At 33.0% G+C, this 26,499-nt stretch overlaps 1 protein-coding gene across 1 annotated transcript in view; it reads left to right on the top strand.

Moving 5' to 3' along the window:
• LOC115215248 (RING finger protein 44) overlaps positions 1 to 26,499 on the top strand; it is a 319,144-nt gene that overhangs the window by 107,312 nt on the left and 185,333 nt on the right. Inside the window, exon 3 of the mRNA XM_029784489.2 lies at positions 13,441 to 13,529. Within this exon, the coding sequence (XP_029640349.1) occupies positions 13,441 to 13,529 (89 nt within the window). The remainder of the gene's footprint in view (positions 1 to 13,440; positions 13,530 to 26,499) is intronic.

Genomic DNA, 26,499 nt, shown 5'->3' with positions numbered 1-26,499 from the left:
AATTTGCTATTTTTAACTTGTTTCATGTAGAAAAGAGATTTTCAATTTTAACCAAGAATGTTTTCTCCAGAATAAACTATTTGCTGCTGTTGTTGTTGTTTTTAGTTAACTACGAACCTAAATTTTTTGTTTCAAAATAGTTTATGGTTTGTTGTTCAACATCCCCACCCCTTAATTAACTTCTAAATTCTCTTTGTAGATTTTTGTCGATCATTATTGTTTTCAATCCTTTTTCATGGGGTGCTGGTGGTGGTAGTAGTGTTTAGATGTCTTATTAATTTCAAGTTTGATTAAAATAGGCTGTTCATTTTATAAATTTGTGTTCAAAAGGTTTATGAAATCAATAAAGAAGAGAAATTAACTCACCTTAATCTGAGATTAACACAGAACTCTGTAGGAAGATATTGCTTTATGAAAAAAGTCTTTAAGATTTGATATCTGTATGCCAAATTATTACCATATGGTAAACAAAAACCAAAAGTCATTTAATTGTAAATTTTCTCATCAGCTAAATTTGTTTTTGAAAATTGCCATTATGTACATTTTTTTTCTTTTAATCTGTTTGGATAAACTTTTGAAATCTTAGTATAATCCTCTATGTTCAAATGTCTTACTAAAGAGAAAACAACATTATAATTAAAAATGGGGAGAAGTTTCTGTTTTGATCAATGTCTTTTAAGACTTGATGCTGCTTATTTTCCTTCTCTAGGACAGTTAATATTTTGGGCCACTAATAGAAAGTAGCTAGTTTTTATGACCTACTGTGCTGAAGGAGATAAGCTTTTAAGTTGTCACTTGCAAAATATGATTGACTGAAAATAGATGTTCAGTGATATTGAGATTGAATTACAATGAACTGCAACTAGATCACAGTTCATAATGTTACATTCAGTGACATTAATTTGTATAATTTTTTTTTCTGCAGAAATGTGGCATATACAAATGGATAGTGTCTATTCTAACACAAATGCATGGTTTATCTTATTAGCAATAGAAGTTTCTTAATGTTGTATATTTGTTAACATTTTTATGAATATTCCATTGGTATGTTAACTTTCATCTGATAAATTTATTAGGTTTATCTCAAAGGCAAAGCTGGTCAGTTCTGAAAAATGTCCTCACTTGCTCTCTTTTAAACTGATATTCACTGCATCCACCTAAATCCCCATCTTTAATCATCTGCTACACTCTTTTCACATCCTGCCACACTTACTTACCCATACTGTTTCTGTTCCTCTGTCCCTGATCTCTCTCTCACATTTACCTTGTATTTTGAGGGCATGTATTCCATCTTTCCAGCTGAGGAAACTATGTATTCACTTCTTCAGCAAGGCCTGCCCCTGTCCCTTCTTATTTCTTTACTGCCCACGAGGGGCTACACACAGAGGGGATAAACAAGGGCAAACAGATTAAGTTGATTATATCGACCCCAGTATGTAACTGGTACTTATTTAATCGACCCCGAAAGGATGAACCGCAAAGTCAACCTCGGCAGAATTTGAACTCAGAACGTAGCGGCAGACGAAATACCACTAAGTATTTTGCCCGGCGTGCTAACATTTCTGCCAACTCGCCACCTTCCCTTCTATTATACTTTCACTGCCCCTGTCCCTTCTATTATACTTTCACATCCTTCAGTACTATACCCAACTCAGTTAAAGTTAAGAGGATCTTGTCTTAGGAGTAATTGGTTACCTCACTGGTGCTGGTGCTACAAAAAAAGCACCCTGTACATTCTGTAAACTGATTGACATTAGAAAGGGCATCCAGCTGTAGAAACTATGCCAAAGCAGACACTGGGACTCAACACAGCCCTCTGGTTTGTTCCTGTTGAACTGTCCAACCCGTGCCAGCATAGAAAAGGGGACATTAAATGGTGATGATGGTGTTTCTATTGTTGTTTGTTATAAAGTCTGGAATATCAACTTTAACAGCTTCAATTCAAGTATTTATTTTTTAAATCTTTTCTGGTCTATTGGCTATTACTTGTCATTATACATTTTTTATAATTCCATTTTCATTGCATTTCTGTATAGAAATGAAATTTTTATAATGCATATTTTAATTATCAGATGCTTCAATTTATAATCCAATCTGTCAATGTTCTGTATTCAATGTTTTATGAAGTCACCTTAAATGATAATTTATGACCAATAGTAGACATTAACCCTTTAACACTTAAACAGCCATGTTTAGCTCAAATATTCTATCTGTTTTCTGTTCAAACCAGCCAGATTCAGTCTCTCACACCTATCCTACACTGTCATTCTAAAAAGAAACAATCACATCATCGAAATCTCAAAGTCACAAGATAATGAATGATTAATTCAAAACAATGTGAAATAAATATACATTACATTTGACAGAATAATCTGTATGCTAAAAGGTTGAATTTTTCTTTTTTTCCTTTTCCCCATCATTTCTAGTAAATTCAGAAGAAATTTCTTGCTGGCAACAGATAATTCTTTCCTACCATCTAGATGACAGATTTATATGATGCATGCAGCAGAAACATAGCCTTTATTGTGTAGCCATGATATATACAAGGCAGTGAGGTGTGAAGTAAGATATATATAATTCTCTGGTTATAATATGGATCAAGAAAAGTTACAATTTTCTGTTTGGAAGACATATGATAAAGGGACTGAACCAAATTGATTTAATACATTTCTCTGAATCATGATTTGTGTACATTAATTAAATATCACCTCGATGTATCACTTCAGTGCATGTTCTACTTTTAAAACGTAAACTGTTTATTAGTATTATCATTATTATTATTAGTGGTGGTGGTGGTGGTGGCAGCAGCTGTAGCGGTAGTGGCAGCAAGAACTGCAGTTATAGACTTCAGTTTCTAATTTACTGAGCACTTTTGTATTGCTTCCTGTGAAGATTTAACCATTAAACAGGTTTGCTTCTGCTGTGTTTCATATATGCCATCCATTCACTTTGATCCTTTTGTTTTTAGATTTCTAATGAGCGGAGATCTTTCATTGGTTTATGGAGCTTACAAGTTATCTGATAAATGAGATTTCTATTGGCAATAGCCAATTTGTCCTCTTATCACAAGAGCTTCTGATAGTAAGCTAAAAAGAGATTTGGCTGGTATCAATCCAGATTTCAGTTTTCTCTGCTATAGTAAGAGTTCTTGGCAACTGGTATGTCAATAATTTATGGAGAATAGTCACATAAAGTCTTCTACAACCCTTTTGCTCTAAATTCTTAATGGTCATTGGCAGGTGGACAGAATTCCCAAGAGTAGACGGTTTCTTTGATTTATTATTACCACTACTGTTGGAATAATTACTTACCACTAAACACATCTATTATTACTGTTCTACTCTGCTATCACCACTACTATGACTATGACGATGTGATTACTAAACTACTATCACCATCATCATCTTCATCATTATACAAGTACCACCACTAGTTCTATGAATTCTACTATATGAATACCACTGCAAGCCACTAGTACTATGAAATGTGCTCTATAAATACCACTGCAGCTATACTAATTACTAACTCAAGTTATATATCAATACTATCAGCAATCTACTATCATTCATAATAAGTAAATAGATTAAACTTAGATGTGGAATATTACCATGGTGTTTCCACATACCCATTGTTTATTGTATGAATTATTGACTGTAGAAGGCAGAACACACACACACGTATATGTAGGCATATAAACTAATCTTTGAACTGGCTGTGATAACCAATAAACAACCATAATTGTGTGTGTGTGTGTGTGTGTGTATGGATGTATGTGTGTGTGTGTATATATATATGTATATATATATGAGTGAGTGAGTGAGAGTCAATTACAGTTGTTTATTGGATATTACAGCCAGTTCAAAGACGAGTCTATATACCCAAATACAAGCAGATCTGTTCATGTATATGTAGTATACATGCACTCACACATATCTCTCTTTCTCTCTCTCTCTCTCTCTCTCTCTCTCTCTATATATATATATATATATATATATATATATATATATATATATTATATATATATATATATATATATGTATGTATGTGTGTGTGTGTGTGTGAATATAATGTCTTTGATAGTGTACAAAATAGTATATTGGTAATAATAATAAGATTCATCTATTCCATTTCATTTCATTTCCTTGAGAAATTTGAAAACTTTCTGTACCTGTATATAAATAAACTCCAGAATAACTCCTTAACATCTTCTGATTAACCATATTATTATTATTATCACCATTACTATTACACACACGCAGACACACACGATGAATGTGGGAGAGAGACTATATATAAATATAGATGAGTAATCTTGCAACTGACCAGTTCGGGAAGGAACTTTGGGTCAGGAAGGACTTTTGATTTTTTTTTTTTTCTTGATTTCTGTTAACTTTGGAGACTTAAATCTAAAACAAGTTAGAATTATGAGTTTAATCATACATAATAAATAAAAAATAAACGATTAAAAAAATCAGTTTTTAAAATATACAAAAGTGTATGCTTGTAGATGTGAATGTAAACAGATACAGGTGCATTAAATGTAAACAAACAACAGCACCACCACCCTCACCTCCAGTTAAAAACCTGTTCTTTTTGCTTTATATATTCAATACATTGGAATCCAAAACCTAAAGGATATCACGTAGTTACCTAACTAAAGTGTAATTCAATTCAGTTTATTGTATGCAACTTTTATAACGAACTGGTTTTGCTATAATTGTTAAAGTTTATCTTTTGATCATACATTTTCTGCTTTTTTTTTTCTCTTTAATAAAAACAAGTTTGATTATGTTTAATTTGCTCCTCTCCCCTCCATTGCATATTTGATCCAGTATGATAACCCCAAAAGTTAAATGAAAACTGAACGAAATTTTTCTTTATATGTGTAGTTAGTGTTTAGATGTATTTTCCATTAGTGCTTAAATACCTAAATGAAACTTTTTTTTTTTGTTTATCTACGTAGGTGTGGGAAAATACTTTAATCTGCAGTTTGTTTTTCTTGTAATTGCTTTTGATTTTTGTCTAACCTATAATTATAATTTGTTCTGCTTAGAGATGTTGATGAGAGGTAGACTGCATACTTAATATCCAAATGGTTTACTGCAAAAAAACAAATATATATACACACACACACACACACACAAATATGTATTTATGTGTAGGTGTAGCTGTGTGGTAAGAAGTTTGCTTCCCAACCATGTGATCTCAGGTTCAGTTCCATTTAATGGCACCTTGGGCAAGTGTCATCTAATATAGCCCCAAGCTGACCAAAGCCGTGTGTGTGTGTATCTATGTATGTATGTATGTATATATATATATATGTATGTGTGTGTATGTATGTATATATGTGTGTGTGCATGTGTGTTTATATATATATATATATATATATATAGAGAGAGAGAGAGAGAGAGAGAGAGTGAGAGAGAGAGAGAGAGACACACACACAAACATACATATATGTATGTATATGTGTGTTACCATCTTCTCACCTTGACTTCGTTTAATAGTTGTTGATGAGTGTCACTGTTATGCAAGCAGTGTCCTTTGGTTTTAGCCTGCTGCAAAAACATATCTGACCATGGTGAAATATTACCTTATTTTGAAATAGGTGAAGGTTAGTGTTAAGAACAGCTTTCAGCCACAGAAACCATGAAACCTTGCCAACGCAGACACTGGAACACAGCGCTGTCCTTTGACCCTCCCCAAGATACAAGAAAACCTGTTTCAACACATAAGTTCACTTCGAGAATCTTGGAAACCAAATACAAACACCAAATATATATATTATTTTTCTGTTAGCATAAATTTTAATTTAATTTGGTTCATATTACTTAAAAGGATGTAAAAGCATTTTATCAAATGAAAAAAAGAAAATCATTAATTAAAATGTAAGCAGTTATTGAGCTTTAAATTTTTGCCTCAGAGTTCAATGCTGGGTTACATTGACATTTTAACACAACCTCCTCCGTCTCCACTGCAGCCCACGTAAAAAAAAAACAACACTTTTTGTAGTTTTATAAGAGCAGATTACTGATGCATATTTCTTATTAAAAATCTTCTTTTATCCAAGAACATCACGACTATTTTGGCATTCATAAATGCTTTAGATTTCTTTTTAACCTGTAAGTTAAGTCTGCACCAATCAGAATGACTGGTGCCAAGTCTAGAGAGAACACCGAACAGAATTTTTGTTGTGTTCCATTAATGTTTACAGAAACATCTCCAAAATATCTAGTCGGGTTTTTGTCCTGATCAAAAACAATGGCTTTTTAGATATAAGCTATAGGTGCTTATTTTTAAGAACTTAGCTAGAAATTTTCCAACTGCTGACAGTTATGCTCAGCATTTGTATTTTGGTTTGATTCTAAAAAGTTATACTTAATTCTTTACATATTCTCCCTGAACATAGACCAACCCAATATTTCATATCAAAGACAGAATTACATCACCTTCCTTTGATGTTTGAAGAAATGTTTTTAAACATTGGATGAATGTCATGTAATACTTTTTTTGTAAGGTTTTATCTGAGAATGTTTTTCTATCTTCTATCATAATTCATATAAAATATCTACAACAATTTGACACACACATGCCTTCCTTTGTCCATTAATGTTTTTAACTAGCTATGACAGGCATGAACTTAACCCATTCATGGTGGTTATACTTCAGTAAAACACATATTAAAATATTTGCCCTGCTGCTCTTTTCCAACTGCAGTATGAAGAGTTATTATACATTTGCATGTATGATATATTTGTATACTATATTATTAAAATACATCAAAAATGTTTGTTAAAAAAAAGATAAAGCTTTAAAAAGTAAACTTCAAATGTTTTTAACTAACTATGACAGCCATAAACTTAACCCATAAATGGTGGTTAGATTTTCAGTGAATATGTGTTAAAATACTTTACTGGCTGTCCTTTTCCATCTGCAGCATGTAGTTTTGTTGTAGTATATCTGTATGCATTATATATTTCTATTCTAATTGATGCAGACATGGTTGTGTGGTGAGAAGCTTAACTCCCAAACACATGGTTCTGGGTTCAGTCTCACTTTGTGGCACCTTGGACAAGTGTCTTCTTCTTTAGCCTCAGTCCAACCAAAATGTTGTGAGTGCATTTGATAGATGGAAACTGAAAGAAACCCATTGTGTGTGTGTGTAAATCTAATGCTCGTAGCTTAGTTTTTCCTTGGGGCTGGCCAAATTGGAGCAATCTCAAGATTAATCAGCTGAAATTGCGAGGATGATCCAGTTCTTGACTGAAGATTAGAGGCTTTGAATGACCTGTTCGTGTTTTTTGTATCGTCTATTTGAATGTTTTGCGTTCTTGTCCCATTTTGTATTTATATATATATATATATATATATATAATATAATATAATATAATGTATATATTGATGTATGTATCTGTGTGTGACTTTTTACCTCCCATCCCCACTTAATAAATGATGTTGGTGTATTTACATCTCTGTAACTTAGTGGTTCAGCAAAAGAGACCGATAGAAAAAGTACTAAGCTATTAAAAAAAAGTTGTGTTGTCAATTTGTTCATCTAAAATCCTTTGAGAAGCTGCCCCAGCATGGCCGCAGTCAAATGACTGAAACAAGTACAAGATAAAAGATATAACCAAAATACATTAAAATTAAAGAAAAATAACAAAAAAAAAACTTCAAAATATAAACTTCAGAATGTATTGTTTAGCTATAGCTTCATAATTTCAATATTGAAAAATGTTAAAAGTTTTCGAGCAACTTGGATAATTTGTATTTTGATAATTATTATTTTCTGTAGTTTCTAAAATGGTGATAGTATTTATATTAAAAAAAGATGTGAAACTTTTTTTTTTTATCACTCTTGACTAATTTCTAGGAAATAAAAAATAAAACAAAAAATGCAGCTGAAATTTGTAACTTGAGTTCAGGCTCAACGTGTGCTTGATCTAATCAATCCTCATTTAACTTCTGTTTAAAAAAAAATATTTGGTACAATTATCAGTATAACACCTGCCAACTTAATTTGGAAAAATTACAACATTTCCATTACTTAGTTCATCACATTGTCATTATTATCATCATCATCATCATAATGTCATCATCACCATCATCATTAACATCATTATTATTGTCATTGTCATCATCAGTGTCATTATTATCACTGTCATTATCATCATCATCACCATTGTACTTATTTATTTTTATATCCATTTTTCGATGGTTACTGACATCAAATGGAGCCAGTTCATGGCTGTTATAAGAACACTGGAGCAAACTTTGCTATTCCCAATGTTAAATAACATTTAGTCATCTGTAGCTAAACAAACCAATCGAATATTTTGAAATGACTTGCAGGACTAGCTCTTTCAAAAAAACCATGCTTTTGTCTGATTTAATATAATTTTGTATGCACCAGTGAGTTGCAGTGTAGCAATAGATCAATCTTAATCAAGCAGTCCTATAATCAAAGGCATTCCAGCTGTGACCATCCCTTTTTTTTTTCTTTTAGGGATGTCTGAAATTGTATTATCTTATGTGTCATCATCATCATCATCCAGCGTTTTAAATCCGGGTTTTGTCCCTGTTAATGGGGGTGGCCAGATCTACCTCAATGCCATAGCAACCAAGGTAGGCAAGTACAGCCCACCTCTGCCTTGGGGTTGGCTGGTACCCATTCTCCTTTGCTATCATGAGGCTTTTTTCGAGCTGGATTTTCTACGGTGAGCATGCCCTTGCTTACTGCCAACCTCAGTTTCTAGACATGAGTGGTCCCAAGACCAAGGCCTCTACCATAATTTTTAAGAAATGTGGTGGAAAACTAGATCAGGAAGGCAGGGACGCTACTCCCTGAGACTCCTTTCAGAGCCCCCCTATCTATATATCTTTCTTGTTTTTATGATGGTAGGGTGTGATTTGAGAGAGAGATTTGACTATTATATCTAGGTAGTCAGACAACCATATAGAGGCACCCTCTAATAGGGTAGAGTGCCATGTAGTAGTTAAACAAAATGATTTAAATACATAAAATTATATTCTACTTTTATAACCAACTGATAATCTTTGTAATCTATAGAAGCTATCATCATCCTTTTAACATCTACTTTTCCATGCTTGCATGGGTTGGACAGAGTTTACTGAGGTAGATTTGCTACAGTCAGGTGCTCTTCTTGTTGTGAGTCTTTTCCTGTTTACAAGTAAGGTAATGTTTCTCCAGAAATGTTTACATAATGACATTCATTAGAAATGAATGGCAGTCACAACAGTTGTGATGTTGAGACAAAGAAACACAGATCTACACACACACACTCTCTCTCACATACACATACATATATTCATATGCATATGTGTGTGTGTGCATATATATATATATATATATTCACACATATATACACACACACGCGTGTACACATATATATATACACTCTACTAGGTGGTTGGTGTTAGGAAGTGTATCCAGCTGTAAAAACTGTGCCAAAACGGACACAGGAATTTGGTGCAAGCTCTTTCCTGGCCAGCTCCTGTCAAACCATCCAACTCATGCCAGTATGGAAGGCAGACGTTGACCGATGATGATGGGCTTTTTTCAACGTCCATCTGTCAAATCCACTCACAAGGCTTTCGCCAGCGCAGAGCTGTAGTAGAAGACACTCACCTAAGGTTCCATGCAGTGGGGCTGGACCTGGAACTATGGGATTGGAAAGCAAACTTCTTAACCATGCAGCCATGTCTGTGTCTCTGCATTTAAATATTTAAATGATGTGTTAATACTTTGCTGTAAAAAAAGCCAAAACTAAAACGATAGATGCAGATTATCGTAAGCAACAAACTATCCAAAAACAAAGCAATTTCAGTATTTGCCGATAACCTGTTTGTGTCTTTACTACAGGTTCTGCTATTCATTTGGCCATTTTTCATTTATTATTTTATTCTTTATTCACAAACACAAACACACACGACAGGCTTCTTTCAGTTTCGGTCTGTCAAATCCACTGACAAGGCCTTGGTTGGCCTGAAGCTATAGTAGAAGATATTTGCCCAAGGTGCTACACAGTGGGATTGAACACAGAACCATTTGGTTGGTAAGCAAGCTACTTACCACAGAGCCACTCCTACACCATTTGCATAAGGTTTTTTGATATTTTTTTGTTTTTATTTGCAATGACATGTGCACAACTTTACCTTTGCATTAACCTTTGTGTTCCCCTATTGTCTTTATTTTAATTCATTTTGAAAATAATGAAAAGTTTAGTAAAATAATTCTGTTGTTTTTAAGCTGGAGTTTGGAACATAAGTTAAACATGAAACTATAAATATAATTTTAATTCAGATTATTGTAAGTTTGTATCTTAGACCAAAGAGTGGTCTTGGGTTTGCTGGTATCAAATGGGTTAAGTTACAGAAGCCAAGCTAGTACTCTCTTGACTAATCTGTATGCTTAAGAAGTTTGATTCCCAACCATGTGGCTTTGAATTTGGTCCCACTGCATGGCATCTTGGGCAAGTATCTTCTACTATAACCCTGGGCTGACCAAAGCCTTGTGAGTGGATTTGGTAGATAGAAACTGAAAGAAACGAGCTGGCAGAAACGTTAGCACACCAAGTGAAATGCTTAGCGGTATTTCATTGCCATTATGTTCTTAGTTCAAATTTCGCCGAGTTCAACTTTGCCTTTCATCCTTTCAGGGTCAATAAATTAAGTACCAGTTACGCACTGGGGTCGGTGTAATCAACTTAATCCTGTTGTCTGTCCCCTCTGTGTTTCGCTCCTTGTGGGCAATAAAGAAATAAGAAACTGAAAGAAACACATTGTGCATGTGTGTGTGTGTGTATGTGCAAGTGCCACTGCCACACAAACTAGATTGTTTGTTTCCAATCTTCTGTGAAAAACCTGGCCATAGGGAAATATTACCATTGCTTAGGAACAGGTGAGTGTTGGTGAGAGGAATGCTATATGGCCTTAGAAAATCTGCCTCAACAAATTCCATCTGACCCATGCTAGCATGGAAAAGTGGGCATTAAATGATGATGATGATAATCCTAATAGATGAATATATAGAATTTGAAAGGCATCAAAGATACAAATCCCTTAATTTAGATTTTGAAAGTCTGTAAAACTACTAAATGGAATATTTCCTAACTTCTATTCAAAACTCTACAGACTCATATAAGAAAATGTTGAAGGAAAAATGAATAGAAAACTGAGTTTACTTAAAATTTTTTTTTTTTTTATTAAAAATCTTCCGCACCAATTATTGGTCTCGAAGACGATGGAGTCATTTGCATTAAGCATTACTGTTTATTGTTATTACAATTCCATCCTGTCTGGCGAGGATAAATGAGTTTTAATGTAGAATGTCAGAGTGTTGTTTTGTCACCATTTACTAGTTTGGTGTTTGCATTGATGGAACCGTAATATAATCAGTTGTGTTTTCTTCAATTTAATTTCACCAACACACCACCTTTCACCACCACCTCCACTGCCATTCACCATCATAACCATTATCATCACCACCATCATCACCATCAAAATCTTTGCCATTTTCAATATGTTGTTGTTAACTTGAGAAGAACTTCTTATGTAAAATTGTAACATTAACTTGTGCAAGAGAGCCACTTTAAGCAGAAAATTGCACTGTTTAAAAGATCTGGAGATGGTAAATATTTACATCACATGCAAGTGAAATGTTTACCTTCAGAAAGTTTGCAGAGATAAAATCAATTTATTATGTAATTTCTTCATTTTGCAAGTAAACCTTAAACCAGTATGCCTGTGTAAACATTTCAGTCTCTTCAATTTAAATTTGATTCTGCATCTCTTATGCCTTAAATTATGTAACTGATTGATATACTTGGTCCTGTTTGTAACCTTTCAAATTCAATTTCTTCTACTTGAATAGAAATTTTCTGGAGATGCAATAACCAAAGGGGTAAACTGTCAGCTTCTATCCTCTTGCTATTTCCCATTAAAAACCTTCCAATCTCTGTCTCCTTAGTTGAAGTTGAAAATTACGGGTAGTGTAGTTGGGTAAAATGCATCTCTGTCAAACTGACTTGTGGTTTGGAAGGTGATTTTTTTTTTCTCTTTGAATTATCTTTATATTTCAGTTACAGAAAAAGGGAGTAGAAAAGGGTTTCCAACTCATATGAACTTAACTTTCTGCCATGTCTATCAAAATTGTCAATGTTCTCTTTGCTCAATGCTTTCTTTGTTAAAATTGTGAACTTAGGTGCAGGAGTGGCTGTAAGATAAGCATGCTTCCCAACTACATGGTTCTGGGTTCAGTTCCATTACATAGCACCTTGGCCAAGTGTCTTCTACTATAGCCTCAGGCCGACCAAAACCTTGAGTGGATTTGGTAGATGAAAACTGAAAGAAGCTCGTCATACATATATATATATATATATATATATATATATATTATATATATATATATATATATATATATATATGTATGTATTTGTGTGTCTGTGCTTATCCCTCCCACCACCAGTTGACAACTGATGTTGGTGTGTTTACATCCCCATAACTTAGCGGTTCAGCAAAAAAAGAGACCGAAAGAATAAATACTAGGCTTACAAAGAATAAATCCTTGGATCAGTTTGACTAAAGGCAGTGCTCCAGCATGGTTGCAGTCAAATGACTGAAACAAGTAAAAGAATAAAAGAAAGTGATCACCTTCTATGTCAAAAGTGAATTTTTTGTTAAGAATTATTCAGTGCTGGGAAGAAAAAATATTATAAATGGGCACACACAGGAAGCTTGCTACCTAACTATGTGGTCTTGGGTTCAGTCCCGCTGCATGGTACCTTGAGCAAGTGTCTTCTGCTCTAGGCCCAGGTTAACTGAAACCTTGTGAGTGAATTTGATAGATAGAAACTGAGAGAAGCCCATTTTATGTAGTGGTGTGTGTGTGTGTGTGTGTGTGTGTGTGCATACCCTTGTCTAGACATTACGAGTATCATTGCCATACAAACAAGATTGTTCATTTCCATGTCTGGGGAAATATTTGCTTGAAAATAGGTAAAAAATAATCTTTTCTACTCTAGGCACAAGGCCTGAAATTTTTGTGGAGAAAGCCAGTCTGTTAGATTGACCCTAGTATGCAATGGTACTTATGCGAGCATGTAAAAGTAGATTCTAAATGATGATGATGATTTATCTTCACTTATTTAAAAATTTGCGTTTGCTTTACATAAATTTTGTTGCTTTCTTCAATAATTGTACATATTATTTTAGCTCTTTTCACAAGCAGATGATATTTACCCAACATTTCAAATTTTAAATATAATTGTGTTGCCTCTACAAACAAGGGTTATGAAAGTAGAATATAGAATTTTATTTTGTATTTACCTCCTTATTTTTCTATTAAGTTTCTTCTTTATAAAGTTTTGTAATTTAAAAGAAGCAACTAATAACAATCATTTTTTTGGTCTCTGATTCCAGACAGTCACCATGGCAGTTTTAGTGGTCCAGGAATTCAACATCCATCCTCATTTTATTCAAGTGTCATTACAGAAGATTCTGGCAGAAAAGTAAGATTTTTTTTTCCAAATTCATTTCCAATGTGTTAAAATTTCATAGTTGTTATACTAATAGCTTTACAAAAGACACCTATTTTCAGTTAATTTATCTCCATGCTTTGCCTCTTAATTATAAAGTATTACCCACATGCACATCCTGGAGTCTTAATTTAATAGCTTTGCATGAATAAATCCAGCAATCAGCAATTACCACCGCAGTTAAATTTTACTATTGAAACTTCCTTTGATTATGTCACCAGACTTATACCAATTTATCAGGTTCTCTGAATTATTATTCACACAAATTCAGCTCATCTGGCGACTGGTGACAACTTGCTTTACTGTGCCAATAATACCCATATGTTTCCAATGGTAAATTTCATTAATTTTTCTTATTACTGGAGCCATGTGTTTCCATGTACAGCTTATGAATATTTGTCAATTATTTGCTTGATTGACTACATTTGAAATTTCATACTAGTATCAGACACCAATACTTTGAAAATATATATAAATATATATATATATATATATATATATATTTACTTACAAACACACATACAGTTCTGAGTAAACATTCTGAGATGACAAATGCTCAACCAATAGAAAAGCTAAACATTTAACATTCTCTTTTGTATTTTAACACACAGCTTATATACTTACACGTAAACTAACAAACAAGCTTACAATAACATGCACACTTTTAAGTAATTAACAAAAATATTTTTTATAGCCAACTGTCGGAACAATAGAAACAAACTATGCAACAGTTTGTTTCTTTTTTTTTGGGCCGTCATGTGTTCCTCATTAAAATTGCAACTGAATATTAAACAGTACAAGAACAGCTTACACCTAATTTAATTAAATGTTTATTTTTCTTATTAATCAGAAGGTATTGCCCTAACTCTTGCCTTACTTGTGGATGCAAAATCTACCCAAGTACTAATACCCAAATGTTACCTTGACATTAATAAGTAGTCTTTTGGATTCGTTAGTATTGTTTTAAAAGATGGAATTTGAGGCTTTCATCATCTAAATAGACTTAGTTTCATATTCAAGACAACAAAAATATTTTGCAATTTTCCTTTATTTTTTATTGTTTGCTTGTTCCAACCATTGTACTGCATTAAAGGGTTTAGTCATGTAGATCAACCCCAGTACTTTTTTTTATTAGTTCAGAGATCTTACAAGTAACTTGGTATCCTTGCTGATACCAGTGCCATGCAAAAAGCACCACAAGACACTCTGTAAAGTGATTAGCATTAGGAAGGGCATCCAGCCATAGAAACCATACCAAAGCTGACACTGGAGCTGGGTGCAGTCCTCTAACTCACCAGCTCTTGTCGAACCATCCAACTCATGCCAGCATGGAGAAACTGATGTTAAATGATGTTGACGAGTGGACTTGTTCTATTGGTTTCTTTTGACTAACTGCTAAGTTATGGGTGTTGTAAACAAACTAACACCAGTTGTCAAGTGGTAGGAGGCCAAGCACAAACACAGAGAAAAATACACACACACATTTATGACAGGCTTCTACACAGTTTCCATCTACCAAATTCACTTCACAAATTAACTCAGGGCTATAGTAGAAAACACTTGCCCAATGTGCCACATAGTAGGACTGAACCTGAAACGATGTGCTTACAAAGCAAGCTTCTTAACCACACAGCCATGCCTGATTTATTTTTTTTAACCAATTAACAATTTATAACTCATAATATTTGAATAACATTTCTGAGCTAAATTTTGTTGTGTCTTGGGAGGGTCATTATGTCAATAGTAACACAAGCACTGGTTCAGTACCACTTCTTTATTGTTAGCCATTTGGCTAAATATCTAACCAACTAACTAATTGATCATTTAAGTTTATCAAAGTCAATCTAACAACAAAACTGTGTTTGGCTTGGCAACACAATTAAGTTATCCATATTACCATTGTTTCAAGAGCCTAGGATTCAGTTTCAAACTGGAGAAAACAAAAGTATTTTGCAATTTTTCTTCAATTATTTTGTTTTTATTATTATTATTACTTAGGTAAAGGCGGCAAGCAGGCAGAATTGTGAGCATACCAGGCGAAATGCTTAGCGGTATTTTGTCTCTTTATGCTCTGAGTTCAAATTTCGCTGAGGTTGATTTTGCCTTTCGTCCTTTCAGGGTTGATAAATTAAGTACCAGTTGCATACTAGGGTCTATCTAATTGACTGGCCCCCTCCTCCAAAATTTCGGGCCTTGTGCCTAGATTAGAAAAGAATATCTGCACATACACTCTCCGCCGAGGTTGACTTTGCCTTTCATCCTTTTGGGGTTAATAAATGAAGTACCAGTTGCATACTGAGGTCGATCTAATCAACTGGGCCCCCTCCCCCAAAATTTCGGGCCTAGAGTAGAAAAGAATACTAGGCATAGGCATGGTTGTGTGCTTAAGAAGCTTGCTGTACTACCACACAGTTTCAGGTTCAGTCCCACTACATGGCACCTTGGCCAAGTATCTCCTATTGTAGCCTTGGGAGTGAATTTGATAAACAGAAACTATGTGGAAGCCCATTGTGTCTGTGTGCAGTTGTGGGTGTATATGTCTTTTTGTTTGTATCTATCCACCACCCCATTCGACAACCAGTCTTGGTTTGTTTGCATCCCCATATACTTAGTAATTTTGCAAAAGAGACTGACAGAATAAGCACCAAACTTAAACAAATAAGTACTGGGATTGATTTGTTCAACTAAAACCCTTCAAGGCAGTGCTTCAGCATGGCTGCAGTCCAGTGACTGAAACAAGTAAAAGATAAATGATAAATTAACAGTTTAGAACTTGAAATACTTAATACTCTTTCTGAATTGGTGATGTACAGTTAACTTAAAAACTGTGGATCTAATTGTTGGATCATGCACAGAGGCTTGAGGCATGTTGTTTTTCACTAAGCTTAATCATCAAAGTTAGTCTAACTCAGTGCTTTTCAACTGGGGTCCATGTGGCCCTTTGGGGTTAATGTAAGATTTAGTTGTTAAAAATTATGTGAAATAAATCAGTAGTAATTCTACAATACACAAAATATTATAACAATATTTTTTTTTATAAATCGAAAAATTATTATTTCTAAATCTCTCAACAATACTCTGGAATAAAGATTATTTGCCAACACAATGTGGCAGTCCTGGTTAGGACAGTAACATTCGTCATAACTAGGACTCTAACATTATGTTGGCAAATAATCTTTACAATATTTTTTATACAATTCCTAATAATATTTAATTATAAAAATATAATAAGACTTTTTTAAAACTTCAAATGGCTACAGGAGTAAGATGGGAATCAAAGGGGCCCCACAGACAAAAAATGGTTCAGACCCACTGGTCTAGCTGAAAGTAGTTGTTGCTAATAAGGAAAAAGCTGTTACTAATAAACAAAAAGATGTTACTAATAAACAAAAAGGTTGTTGCTAATAATGAAAAAGGTGTTGCTGATAAACCTGCTTACAGTGATGCTCCCATACAGAAGTTTTTAAGCAATTAACAAAAATATATTTCATAGCCAACTTCTAGAACAATAAAAACTATGCAACAGTTTTTTTTTTTTTTTGCCCTCATGTGTTTGTCATTAAAATTGTGACTGAATATTAAACAAAACAGCTTACACCTGAATTAATAGGCATTTTTCCTTTCATGTTTTATTGTTAATCAGAACGTATTGCCTTAGCTAGTGACTTAACAATAATCTCTACATCCTTCTTAGCTATTTTACTATTGTTTTAAAAGATTGAGACTGGAATTTGAGGCCTTTTTATCATTTAATAGATTCATTTTGAAATTCTCCCCTAAAATTGCTGGCCTTGTGCCAAAATTTGAAACCAATATCCCATGTTAGTTTATATTCCAACACCACCTTAGTAAGCCTTTCCACTATAGGCACAAGGCGTGAAATTTTGGGGTAGGAGGCTAGTTGATTACATTGACACCAGTGCTCAACTGGTACTTGATCCATCGACCCCTAAAAGTCAGCTTTGGTGAAATTTGAATTCAGAACATGAAGAGAGACAAAATGCCGCTAAGCATTTCACTCAGTATGCTAATGATTCTGCTCACTCACTGCTTTAATAATAACAACAAAGTTATTTTATTAAATTTTTTGTTATTTTCAAAAATAATTAAAATCAACAGAAATATGGTAACAAAAAGGTTAAAAGGAATTTGTTTACCCAGGTTCAAAATTGTTGTTTGGTGAAACTGGCCTGCTTGAAACAACAAAAATACAAATAGAATAGTCCATAATGGTCAGTTAAATTTCCTTCTTGTAAATAAAGGAATATTAACAAGCAACTTCCATTTTCTCAGGACTGAAAATTGAAAATTATTTGAGGCTTTCTTTCTGTATGTAAGCTGCATAATGCACTCAAACTATGTTTTATATAATTACTCTGTATCACACAGGGAATGAACAGGTTTTATCAAGATTTGTTTAATTATTTTATATTTTGACAAGTTGTTTTATTTATTTATTAGTTATTCTATTTTCGATGTTGTGCTTGGTGACAAACTAAGTGGTCTTACTCCCTAGAGACAAGCAAAATAAATACAAATTTCTTTGCAGCTGAGCATTTTCTTTGCATGTCACTTTGGTGTTGATTAACAAGCTGATGTGCCGAGTTGATAACTGTCCTTTCTTTGGCAGCTTAGGAATTCTTCATTTAAACATTAATTTTCACAAAAAGATTTGGCTTTTTTCTCATATACAGTTTTTTAAATATTTTTTTTCCTTAAAATTTTCATTGCAATCATTGTAGTAATCTATTTTTTCTTGTTTTTTTAAATTTCCTATTCAGTTATTTATTATTTTTTTTTATGTTTAAACCTAAATTTAAATTGCATTTACAAATACATTATTTGAGAATTGGGTATGGGACAAAATAAAAGTAATTCAAATTTGTAACCCATAAGGAATTCCTCATATTCACTTGAGGAATCCATGTTCACTCAGATAATGGCTGCAACTTTTAGTTGCAGTTGTTATTTGGGAAAGCTAAGGCAGTGCCAGTGCACTAGTATGGTGGAACATCTGCATATGAACATCTTCTTTTTCTCTTTTATAAGATCTGCAGTTAACAATATCCCTTAATTTAAAAACAAAAGTACTGTTCAGAAATCTTCTTAATAAAACTAGCATTTAAACCAGCCATATCCGGCTTATTCATATTCAGATATGGCCTCTCACACCTGTTTTATGTTCAATCTGGCCAGATCCAGCTTCTCACGCCTACTCAACAATTCTAAAAATAAACATTCACATTATCAAAATATTGAATCTACAAGATAGTGTCTAATTAATTCAAAACAATGGGAATAAATAAGCTATTACATTTGACAGAGTAATTGGAAGGCTAAAACATTAAACTTATATTGTTACTGTGAATAATGATACTATGTAAAGAGAAAAGTTTGGTCTATCAAAGCTAATAGGTGTGTTGTTTCTGCTGAAAGAGAATTATTGCAGTTTAATCAACCCATTGATTATTTCACACTCTTTCCAGTTGTTTTACATTTCTTTTAGCTTTATTTTAAAGAATTCAAACACTAAAATCTGCATTGATTATCTTTCTTTGTGTTGGTCTTCTTGGCCATTTTCCTCCTTCCTATCATTATATGTATATGTGTGTGTATATATATATATATATATATATATATATATATATATGGGTTGTGAGAGGTAATGGTGTCAAGTAATGCTGAATAAGTGTTATAGATAGACCATAGTTAAGTTCCAGGTTTGGTGATTATGAGAATAAGGGGTTCAATGTTGGTCATATGTCAGCGTGTGTATATAAAATTTTTTTTCTGTAATGAGATAAAAAAAAAAACCAAGGCTGTGTAGATTTTAGACCATTTATAGATAGGTCTTTCCAGGATATTTATTGTATCCCTTTGTCTCTGATGAAGGGATATAATAAATATCCTGGAAACAATTGTAAGACCTTCTATCTATAAATGTTCTAAAATCTACACAGCCTTGGTTTTTTTATCTCATTACAGAAAAAAATTCATATATATATATATATATATATATATATTTATTTACATACAATAACTGAAACATATCTTTTGTATGTGTATGATATGATTATATATGAATGTGTGTGTTTATTTTTATGTGAAGTGTAGTTTGCATATATAATTAGGTTCCCTGCACATAAGAAAAAGATGGGTCGTCACAGCTGAAATGTTACTGATCATAGGGTCTACTGAATTTAAGCTGATTTGAGTTTAAACAACAACCTTTGCTAAACTTAACATGAGTGTTAAGAAGACTTCATACAAGAGCATGCAGTTAGTAAAAGCCACTGTTGCTAAATTAAAGAAAACCAGAAATTGCTGTATTCCCTGTTTTAGTCAACAATATGCAAACGGCAAGAAATAGAAAGTAAGGAAGAAAAAAAACATTATAAAATTCTTTTGTGTACTTAGCAAATCTTTATTAAACCATCAGCCCAAGTAGAACTCTTTGATAATAAGCAAGACAAAGTTCTTGTTTGTATAAGTGCAAATGAAATCATACAAGACATTATTGTTTGGCTGTCCCAACCTAAGAAATCAGTTATGAAGTCCTAAAGAACTTCCTCTTGACCAGTATTTAAAATCTAACCAAAACATTAGACATCCTCAACTGTAGACTCTAAACTTAATTGGACCAATGGAGAGCTATTTATAGAAGTGAATGCTGTCTTTCCCTTAAATTCAGGAAACTAAGTAGAATTCTCAGAGAATGGTTTCTATACACTAACAAAGGAACAACAAAAGAGATTTCAGAAATCTGGAGAGAAGAAAGGCAAATCCAAAATGTCTGGAGAAGCTTTCTTTCCTAGGAGCAATAAGATGAGAAATAAATGTGAGTAGTACTATTAAAATGTACTATTGTTCAACCATGAGAAAAATGCTTCTGTTCATTGCATAGTTTTGAAGATAAACTATTTTTTATTGTATTTTTATAACTTCAGTAGAAAACTGTTTTAAAAAAACCGATTGTTATATAATACCTTGAAAATATTTTTCAGCAGTATGATAAAACTGTTTCCCTTCTTTTCACAAGAAGTAGTTTATACTGTATTTGTAGTTTTCCGGAATTTCTTTTAGAAGATTGCACTGTACAGCTTTTTAGAGTTGCACTGAGAGAACCAACCTAGTCGAAGATTTATAACTTGGATAGAATCCCAGATTATGGCTCCTACTTTATCTTGAGAGCACTCAATTCTCTCCACTTGTTTTATTCTTTGTTAGTGTTTGCGATAGAATTGGCATCATCAGAGACAAGAACTGTAGCTACAGTAACAGACTGTTTGCAGTATATTATCTGAATATATTATTAAGCTACTGACTGGGAATAAATGTATAAGAAATCATCAAATAACTGAACTATGTTGATGGTTTCTTTTAGTTATTGATCAATCAAAGCAAAAAGGATTCTAAGGAAATACAATGAGGTTTTAAAGAATGGAGTGGATAAAGAAACCAGAGTGGAATGTCTGGAGTTATGCTAGCATTATGAATATTGTATGCATAAAGCTGCTTCTCTAGAAAGCCAAAGCTAATATTTCAACAGAAAATACTGAAAACAGTGTATAGATTATCAATCAGCATGGCTTTTTCTGGGAAGAAAGACTCCTCCAAGGACATCTAGGAAAAAAATCTAAAGAATTATCTCCAACTGATTTTTGGAAAATTAGAAAAATCTATATAAAATAAAGATTTCATTATTGATTATTTAGTGGAAGACGAAAATAAATCAGCATCAGCATCATTTAATGTCCATGTTCCATCCTGACATGGCTTGAATGCTGTGACAGAATCTGATGGGTCCAAGGACTATTGTACTCCAGTGCTTGCTTTGGCATGGTTTCTACAGCTAGATGTCCTTCCTAATGCTAAGCACTTTACAACATGTGATGCATGCTTTTGTCATGCCACCAGCTCTTTTGAGGTCACCACGCAGTTCACAACAAAGAACCTTGACAAAGGGAGGGATTCAGCTTTATGTTAGGGGATGAAAGATTAAAATATTCGCTAAAAGAACATAGTTCACAAAATTTGTAAATATTCAGATGCATGTAAAACAGTGATTTATTTTCACTTTATAAGTGAAGGTAAAAAAATATTTTCATATGAAAAATATGTCATATTAAGTGAGATTATAGTTTGTGAGGAAATTTATGAATATACTGTTGAATGTCTTTTACTTGTTTCAATCATTAGGCTGTGGTCATGCTGGGGCATCACTTTCTACGGTTTAGTCAAACAAATCAACTCTAGCACCTCTTTTTCTTAAGTCTAATATTTATTGCATTGATTTTATTTGCTTATTCTTTACTAAACCATTAATTTAAAGAGACATAAACAAAACAACACCAGTTGTCAAGCAGTGATGGGGTCACAAACACAGACACACACACACACATATGACAGGCTTCGATGCAGTTTCCATCTACCAAATTCACTTGCAAAGTATTGGTCAGCCTGAGGCTATAGTAGGGGGTACTTGTTCAAGGTACCATGCCATGGGAGTGAACTCAAAACTACATGGTCACAAAGTGAGTTTCTTAACTCCACTGCCATGCATGTATCTATAGCTGATTATAAAATATAACGATAGTGTCAAAGTTGTATATTTGGTTTTTGGATTATTACTTCCTATTTCATGAGATAAGCCTTTTCACTGAGAATTGTATTTTGTATTTAGGCAAAGTAGAAGGTTTACTTTTTTCACTATGTCTCATAAATAAAAATAGCTGCAACACTGCTTAACAGTTAAATGTAAGGCATGAAAAAGTGCTTCTGGCTGTAAAAATATTACTCTGAGAATTTATGGAAATACAATACAAAATTGCCAGAACCATTCAACCGTTAAACAATATAGAAATACTGAAGTGAAACTATGATTTTTTTTAAAAATTATTTTCGAAGATAATCTACTTTATTAAACTGGGTTTAATTTTGGTTTTTGTGTAATTTTTCTCTATATCGATATATTTCTGTGTTGGATATAAATATTTTCTTAATTACTCAAATTATTAACTTAACCCTTTAGTGTTTAAAAGCTGGCCATATCCAGCCCAAATATTTTACCTGTTTTATGTTCCAACCAGTCAGATCCAGCTTCCCATACCTTCCTATAATGTCATTCTAAAAACAAACAATCACACCATCAAAATTGCAAAGCTACAAAACAATGCATGATTAATTCAAAACAGTATGAATAAATAAGCATTACATTTGACAGAGGAATCTGAATGCTAAAAGGTTCTCTGTGCCATCTTCCATCATGTCAGTAAATGGTTACAGATTGTCTGTTGGATTCCATAAAAAAAAAATTATAAAAAAAAACACATTATAAGCAATAAAGATAATAGTGAGTAAAATATTGTAATATTTGGGCACATACATAATTTTTGAAGCTCCTAGCACAGCACTCTCTAGTCCTTTGTCATCTCCTCTATGGTAGCATTAATATTGGCTGGATAAGTGCAGTCTATACACAGCTATAATTTGAATTCTTTAGTTTAGTAGTTGACTGTTTAATTGAAGATATAACAAGTCATTACTTATCTTGTGGACTGATTCAGTTTTAGTACTATATATAGACAATGTCAGTTTCCAGTTAGTATAGCACTAAAATTATTCAGTTCTCTTTTCATAGCTTCTTTGATGCCAAATATATTAAAGTAGGAAAAAACAGTTTAGCCATAACATGACTCCAGCACCTGCCTTTGAGCTACAAACTCACAACTTTGCAGCTAAGAGGAGACTAATATCTTATCTCATGTGTCATTGCATAAAAGATAAACTTCAATAAGTCTGGTTTGCAACCCAGAAGATATGAACATCAATTTTATTTACATTCTAATAAAAAATCTTTGGTTTATGTGAGTACAGGTGTGGTTGTGTAGGTAAGAAACTTGCTTCTCAACCATGTGGGTCTTGGGTTCAGACCCACTGCACAGCACTTTGGGTAAGTGTTTTCTGTTATAGCTCTGGGCTGACCAAGGCCATGTGAATGGATTTGGTAGATGGAAACTATAAGAAGCCAATCATATGTATGTGTTTATGTGTTTCTGTGTACTTTTGTCTTGCCATTATGTGATAGTTGTAAACAAGCATCACTCTCATACAAGCAGTGTTGTTTGCTTCCAGTTTACCATAAAACATGTCTGTTTCCCATGGGGAAGTATTATCTTGCTTGGAAGATGTCTTGCGAAATCTGACCCATGCAAGGATGGAGGAGGAGGAGGTGTTGTTTCCTATCTCTCTAGAGAAAGCTTTAAGAAACTACTTCAGTGTACACTACTTACGATAACAGAAATATGAATGACTAAAATATATGAACTCACTGCTACTAACTGATCAATTTTGCTATTAAATATGAACACTAACAAACTGCTAATGAACTAATCTGAAAAGTTTCTTTCTACCATGTCACAGTACATTGTTATTATAAACTAACCACATCAATACACACTGTTATGGTACTGCTTTTAACAATGGAACAATTTCAGATACTTTTTTTGTGTTAGTATGATGGCCAAACATTGCAAACAAGCTTACTCTGCTCTCACAATGGTATGAAATATTTCCTATGGTTAAGGATTAATAAATAGAAAGACAACTTGGAAAATATTATTCAGGATTCAGTCATAGAAAAGTAAATAAGGCATGTGATACAGGCTTCTGTGTTCAATATGTGTATTTTGGAACTTATTTCTTGGTTAGTGAATAGCAAGCAAAATAACAAGAAAAATGTTTATAAATCAAGTATTTATTGATAATTGTCTAGCTTATGCAGCAGTTGTTATATTTTTGTTTCCGCAGATATTGGCTTTACACTATAGAACTTGTATGTGTAACATTCTGCTGGAAACATTGCAGATTATCAACTGTTTTCTGTAAATGTTAAGTCCACATTTTGCACTCGAGTGCATATTTTATTGCAATCGATGGTGAGATTCTTTTGAATGGAGGTTTACTCATAATTTTGTCACGCTTGCATGGCCCTTGGAAATAAATGAACAAAGAACATCATACTCATTGGTTTTTATCTTAAACCAGGTCAAAATGCTGACTACTGTGACTTCGAACCTGTTACCATAAGCTGTACAAGTGTTAGATATTCTTCATTTTTGTATAAGTATAGTAGGTGGGTTTTTTTTTAGTTATATATTTATTTTATTTGTTTATATTATTTGTTTACTTAAAGAGAAATTGTTGAAAATCCACTATTACTGGAAGAGTGACTTTTTCTCATGCTCTGCTGGCAATGCTGATTAGATACACACGAGTCTTTCAAAGAAAGAGTCATTTTTGGTTAAATGTCAGAAAATGAGCCAAACCATCTGTTGTGTTTTCATAAGAATCTAGGGTTAGAGAAAATAAAGAAATTGATAAATAAATGAAATAAAGGAAATAAATGCAAAGAAAAGAAGTAGAAAAAAAGACATCTCTACTTAAAGATCGATGCAAAAGTAAAGGACTTTTCCAGATATACGTATGGAAAATTGCTTAATGACAGGCATACTCTCATTGTCTGTTGTTGCAGGTGAATTTTGTTGGTTGTGGAAAGTTATTTCAAACAAAACAAAAGATAAACAAATCTTTTATTTTTTAACCAAAAAGCAAAACATTCCCTGTTTTAAAGAAAAGGCATCAGTTAAATGTTCCCTTTGGACTTACAGTTCACAACATTGCACAGATGCATAAATTTATATAGTTTAACACAGCAGCATGTATTATATATTAACACACCATCATCATATAATGGAAAATAATAATAGTAATAGTATTAATAATAATAATAATAATACAAACTCATCAAATATAAAAAAAAAGATTCATCATCATTATAGGTTTTTAATCATTTTATGTATATGTTTTCCATTCCAACATTGAATTGGTGCTGTTGTATCACACATTTGTTCATGTGTTAAAAAATACAGATGAACGAAAGGAAGATTATTTTTTTTCATATTTGCTTCAGAAGCAATGAAGGCTGATTTGATTGTCACAGAGAAAGAAGTGAAAATATTCTGTGAGACAAAAGATTATACAGCATTCCAGAAAGTTCCCTTCCAGAATTATATCAATCATTCTTGGATGCTGCAGAAACAACATAGAATAATCCTCAGAGATCTTCTTCAAACTATGTTTGGCTTCAGCTACAATATTTGTTGACATTACTAGAAAAATGCTGTTATCATCATCATCATCATCATCATCATCATCATCATCATCATCATTGTCATCATTGTCATCATCGTCATTGTCATCATCATCATTCTACCATCACAATCATATTAGTCTTCACATACATATTTATGTTTGTAAATATTTTTGAAAGTAGTGCTTGATATAACAACCCCTTCTACATACAACTAACAGCGCCTTGCAATTATAGCTTAGTTTGAATTAAATATTTTATCCCCAGCATTGAATGTCATTGTTAAATAATTTTATATATTGATAATACAGATACTTTAAGCAAAGCATTCAATTTATTCATAATTAAGACAATGAGGTTTTGTTCCATTTTTTTTAATACAAGATGATATTTTTATATTTCTTTTGAACTGACTGACTAATCAAGTTTTAAAAAAATGTTTGATACCTGTAATTTTTTCAGAGAAATGTTAGCTCTTAAGAGTTATCTGGAATAAAGTCATTACCCACTAGAAGTCATGCAACCATCATTTCTTGTGGGTGACTGACTTAATTCACAAATCATGGTTTGTGAACTGAATATTGAACGAAGCAATCCAAGCTATTTCGAATGCAATAGGATTCAAACCTGCATTATGTAGTGACTTTTAGAAAGTTTGAATATTAATGGGTCATCGGACACAAGTGTGGTATTGGTTGAAATAATTTATAATGTGTACATGTGCCAGCATGCACGTGTTTTTGCGTGCTCGTGTGCACGTGTGCTAGAGATTCAGGGAGATAAACAAAGGGG

The sequence above is a fragment of the Octopus sinensis genome, linkage group LG8 (genome assembly GCF_006345805.1).
Source record: "Octopus sinensis linkage group LG8, ASM634580v1, whole genome shotgun sequence".
Taxonomy (NCBI): domain Eukaryota; kingdom Metazoa; phylum Mollusca; class Cephalopoda; order Octopoda; family Octopodidae; genus Octopus; species Octopus sinensis.
Note: the sequence above shows the minus strand (reverse complement) of the source record. Positions and strands in the feature narration are given on the sequence as shown.